Source organism: Chrysochloris asiatica, unplaced genomic scaffold (assembly GCF_000296735.1).
Source record: "Chrysochloris asiatica unplaced genomic scaffold, ChrAsi1.0 scaffold00045, whole genome shotgun sequence".
Lineage (NCBI taxonomy): Eukaryota > Metazoa > Chordata > Mammalia > Afrosoricida > Chrysochloridae > Chrysochloris > Chrysochloris asiatica.
In genome coordinates, this window is record NW_006408563.1 from 7,231,988 (window position 1) to 7,237,448 (window position 5,461).

Consider the following 5,461-nt stretch of genomic DNA (forward strand, 5'->3'; position numbering starts at 1 on the left):
TTTTGTAGAGAGCTGTTAAAAAGATAGAGGATCACTGAGCAGTGAGAATAGCATTCCAAGTGACTTCCTAAGGAACTACACTCAGCATCAAGCCGCCAGAGCTTTGAATGTTTGTCTGTGATTTTTGGTTTAATGAGTTGTTGGGCATGAGTTGATTCGTTTTTTTTGGAGTCTGAAATGCTTTAATTTTTTTCCCATATAAATTAATGGCAATTGCTTCTTTATCTTAAGCCATTTGGCTTAAAAAAAGACTTAACAAGAATGCTTTCAGACAATGGGGGAATTTGTGTATGATTACTCAATTAACAATTCTTTTAAGAGATTACTCAGCTAATAGTTCTTTTAAGAGATAACTTTAAAGTTCTATTCTTTTAAGGCTGTTGCTAATATTCTCAAAGATTTTTCTTTAAAGTTCAACATTTAAAATTTTTGTAAGAAGTTATTAAAAGAAAAATTGCACTGTTCTGAACTTCTATTAGGTAGATACTGATTCTATTGTGAATAAAACTTCTTCCTATTTTTGCTTCAAAATGTATACTGCTTGTTCAGTTTCTCAACCTAAAAGGCAGAACAGTAAAATAGCATAAACCTAGGATTCTTTCCCTCTGATAACATAAGTTAAAATTTTTTGTAATTTATTAACATCAAAAATAAATTCCAAAACCAATACTGTTGTTGTTAAGTATCATCAAGTCAGTTCCAACTTACAGTGACCTCTGTATAGGGTTACTAAGGAGCAGCTGGTGAATTTAAACTGCCGAACTTGTAGTTTGAAGTCTAGTTACAGTGCTACACCAGGAGTCCAAAACCAGTACTGTTTTTGTTAAGTGCTATTGAGTAGGTTCGGATCCATAGAGGCCCTATATAGAGTTTCCAAGAAGCAGCTGGTGAGTTTGAACCTCTGACCTTGCAGTTCAAACTGACCTTGTGGTCATGTAAATGACCTTAAATACAGAGAATAAAGTAAGACATCCTTATGACAAAGTTTGTGGACAAACAACCAAAAGATTTCAAAGTTTTGATTTAGAAAGGTTTTTAGAATAAATGATTTTAAAAACAAAAAGTCAAATCACGGCAGTTATGTTGATATGAAATCACAAACTATACATAAAAAATGAAAATAGAATGAAAAAAACTACTTAGAAAAATTTTCTTATTTATAAATCATATTTATCTCTATTGACTTATTCTGAGACTTTTTTCAATACAAATTCGTTAAGTCCTCAAAAAAAGGAATCCTTCAAATTTATATAGAAGGGAGCATCAAAAAGTTCCTGGAGAAAGGAATGGAAAGACAATGGAATTTTTCCAGGATCATTTTGAATTCCCCTTATATGCTTTATTTTACATTCCCTGAATTAGTTTATTTCAGTGCTATTTCTCTAACACATACATATTTATAGTGAATAAAACATAGGATTTAATTTATTTGAAATCAAATTCTTCTATAACTTTTTATTAGCCTTCACTCATAACAAACAAAATTAAAAAAACAAAAACAAAAACAAAAAACTTCCCTAAAAACAGTGCTTTCCTTTTTAAAATTGTTTTCCTCATTCACAGACTTAGAAAGACAAGAGTCCTAGATACAGTTGCAAACAGAAGAGATGAACTTCAAAGGACAAATTTCTCATCTAGTTGAGAAAACAAGTAGACATTAGAAAAATATAGTATAAAAGAATATTGTTATTTTAAGTAACTTGTAAAAGATTAATCTTTAGGATTTCTTCACTTCTGGTTTGGTCACAGTTTCCTTCAAAAAAAAGTCATGGAACTATTATTTTGTGAAAGCACAGTTAACATACAAATTTTCCATCCAATTTCAGGGAGTGCATACATTCCCGAAAGCCCACAGAATTTGACACTAAGAACAGTCGAAGTTGTGAAAGATCTCTGAAGTAACTCATGAAAATATGACGTGTAACAATCTCTTTGAATTCTAAATTACATCAACCTTTTACTTTAAAATCTTGAATAATACATATGATACAATAAAATTAACAGTAATTATAAAAGTTAAATATAACATGAAATACAATCTTGTATTAAAAAAAAATACTATTATCTAAATGACTAGTTTAAATTATGCATGTTTTTTCAATTCATTCAATCACACAGATGTCAGAGGTGAAAATGTAATATATTTGGGCATTATTACTAACTTTTCTAATTATTGGGGAGCAAAAAACCACATTTGCTTATAAAAGAAAAAGTCAAGAAATTTCAAACTTTATAGATATAAATGCTACCTAAGAAGCTGCTCCTTGGAAACCCTCCAGGGTTGCTAGGGGCCAGAACCAACTCGACAGCACTTCACAATAACAACAACAAAGGACCCAACTGACAAAATCACAACCAGTATTTTGCCTAATTATACTCTAAATGAACTACATCTGTAAAATGTACCTTTAGTTTCTCTTCTTCCTCATCAACCTTTATTATTTAAGGATAATAATATCTGAGTCAATTCTCACTAGCAATATGCTAAGTAGCAGTGGAATAAACTACTAGCATTACTCTTATTTTCATTTGATCATGAAAACCTGAAGTATTAGCAACATCTTATTTTCTTCTAATCATGAAAACCAGGGGTTTATATTGAGTTCTGAAAATGTAAATGTATAAACAATGTCTTTAAAATACTACCTTTGATCAGAATTCCCATAAATAAATTGATGCATTTTTTTATATGGTGGTCAGCAAACAGTAAAATAATTAACTAAAGAATGTATTCCAAACCATGTCTCTCAACTATCTCAGTCATCTGTACTGTTAATTACAATATGTTATATTTTGCTATTTAGAATAATCAGACTAGGCCTAATTTCTTAAAAAAATTTTCAATTACAGGAATGGGTACTAATCTAATGTATTTTCTCAATTCCACTTTAGTACAGATCAAGAATTTACTAAGTATTCAATAAATCTAATAAAAAATTTTAAATAATATAACCTATATTTTAATCTGAAATATTTTACCAAAATTTGGTAATCCCTAAATGATTTTCAATGATAAAAGCCCTGAAACATTCCAGATAGTTGAGAGATGTGGTTAAAGTAACAAAGCAATAAATGAGGTCTAGTAAACCATCATGGTAGAAGACACAACAATCACTTGGCATCTTGAGTATTATATTCAGTTTCTCCAGCTGAAATCTGGCTGAGCCGCTTGCTAGATCCCCACAACTTTCGAGAAAGCTGACCTGAACGCATCTGTTTAAAGTAATCCAAAGAAATGAAGAGTAGATGTTATTAAGGGGAAAAAAGAATAAATGAATTTGATATACACATCACTGATGCAGAATGAAGAAATAGGTTCTGTTAGTAAAATCATTAACATTTAAAAAAGTCTTGCTTAACAGTAATTTAAAAGAAGATTCTACAACATTGATTATATCTTTCAGTTGAAAAGGTCTAATACTAATGTGGAAATAAAAAAATTCAGTGTACCAGTTATGTCAAAATTACCAGGCTCCCTTATTTTACATATTAACAAAATTAAATATTCATTAAAATAAGCTTTGGATACTATACCTAATCTATCTAAACAGAGACACAGATTTGGGGTTTTCTTCTATTGGCTTTGTAGTCCTATTAATGTCAATCATAAAGATACAAAACAAAAGTAAAATGATTGTTTTATTAAAAAAGTAACAAACATTATCATGTAAGAATTTTAAAAGTGATTGTTACTAATAAAATGTTAGAGAGCAATTTAAGAAAGTAGAATAGTGTAAGTTCTTTGAAGGTGACAACCCCATTTTATCTGTACGATATAGCACACTTCCCAGCAAATAATAAATATTATTTACATATTAAATGAACCAGTGAAAAAATACTCTTTTCAAAGTGCTTACATTTCTTGGTAGGACAGAAACAATAAAACAAAACAAAATAAACTCATGGGACGCATTTCTCAATCTTACCAAATAATCTGTTGGAATTATTTTTCTAAGTGTCCTTTTTAAAGATGATTCCTCTGCCCACTTTTTTAAATGGTCCCTTTTCTAGGGTACATTTATTAGAGTGATAAAAACAAATCTCATAGAAAGATACCAGGGCTTTGGTATGCTTGTTTTGCATTTTCACTTTCAGATTTTTATTTGAAATATTACTTATATTTATCTGTTATTACCTTACCATTGTAATTATAAATAAGAATTTCATACCGATAGTATAATATTTAAATCTGATACATGATTTAAAAATACACCTTAATCAAGATGTTGATCTTTGGATAAAAATATAAATTTCCTTTTTCATGACTAAATATTGAGCTCTTTAATATTCTAAAGTCACATTCATACATTGTTTTCAATTATGCAAGCTTATGTATCCAATACGATTATTTACTAGATACAAATATCAGCTGATATATTCAAATCTATGTATAGTTCAGATTCTATATAAAAGTATATAAACTTTTCAACAGGGCAAATTATGAAATGAACTTCAACAATATGACACAACATTAAATTAGGTTTATAAAGGGAAGCTGCTTAGGTGCATTTCTTTCAATAAATTTTGAAAAGAGAACAAATGTAATGGCCATCTCATTTAAAAATTTTTCAGAAAAATTAGAAACTGACAAACTGGGGGAGGACAAATTCAAAAGGCATTTGAAACCACAGAAAGTGAAAAAAAATTTTAAAGCACAGTCTGAGCAGATTTCTTAAACAATTTTCATATTAGCAGAAGACAGGAGGGCAGTATTTATTTGGAAAAGTTATTAATAAACTCAATTAGTGTTGACTGGAAACATACTTAGATTATAAGTGAAATACAGAGGTACAGAGTTGCCACTGGAGGACTATTATGTCTGAAACGGAATGTTGTTTCAGTCACCTTTATGTAGCAAAACTTCTTGTGTTAAAGCAATATATTATACAAAGAGGAGTATAATGACAAAAGAAATCTTTAAATATTTATTTTTTTAAAAGGCTCTGATGATAGATGGTAACTACTGATACTGTGGTAGTAATATTTTTCTCTTCAAATAACCCCAACTGATGTCATGCTGTCATATCACCATCCCTGAAAAAACTAGGTGGTGATATAAATAACTTATAATGCTTAATTTCATGCTTAAGAATATAGATTTTCTAGAAGAATAATTAAATTACTTGAGAGTATAGCCATATTAGATTTATGATGTATGAATATTTAGGAATTGATAAACTTTTGGCAATTAAATTGACAATATAGGAAACTGAGAATTAGTTGTGGCATATTCTTAGTTCCTAGAAAAACAATCTTGCGTTTATAAAAGGACAACTGACATACAGTCATGCTAGATTTTTGTTAAACTAAAGGGATGTATTTTTGAGTCTATGTTTCATATTTTGTACGGGTTTTTATGTTTTGAAAATCCAAGAAGTGATCTCAAATCAGTATTTGGAAAGATAGAGAATAAAAGAATTTTCTCATTCCTATAGATAGAATTGGAGTCCTGGTGTGGTGC

At 29.4% G+C, this 5,461-nt stretch overlaps 1 protein-coding gene across 1 annotated transcript in view; it reads right to left on the reverse strand.

Annotated features, from left to right (window-relative positions):
* Positions 1-3,111: 3,111 nt before the first annotated feature.
* NBEAL1 (neurobeachin-like 1) overlaps positions 3,112-5,461 on the reverse strand; it is a 244,930-nt gene continuing 242,580 nt past the window's right edge. Inside the window, exon 54 of the mRNA XM_006862026.1 lies at positions 3,112-3,213. Within this exon, the coding sequence (XP_006862088.1) occupies positions 3,112-3,213 (102 nt within the window). The remainder of the gene's footprint in view (positions 3,214-5,461) is intronic.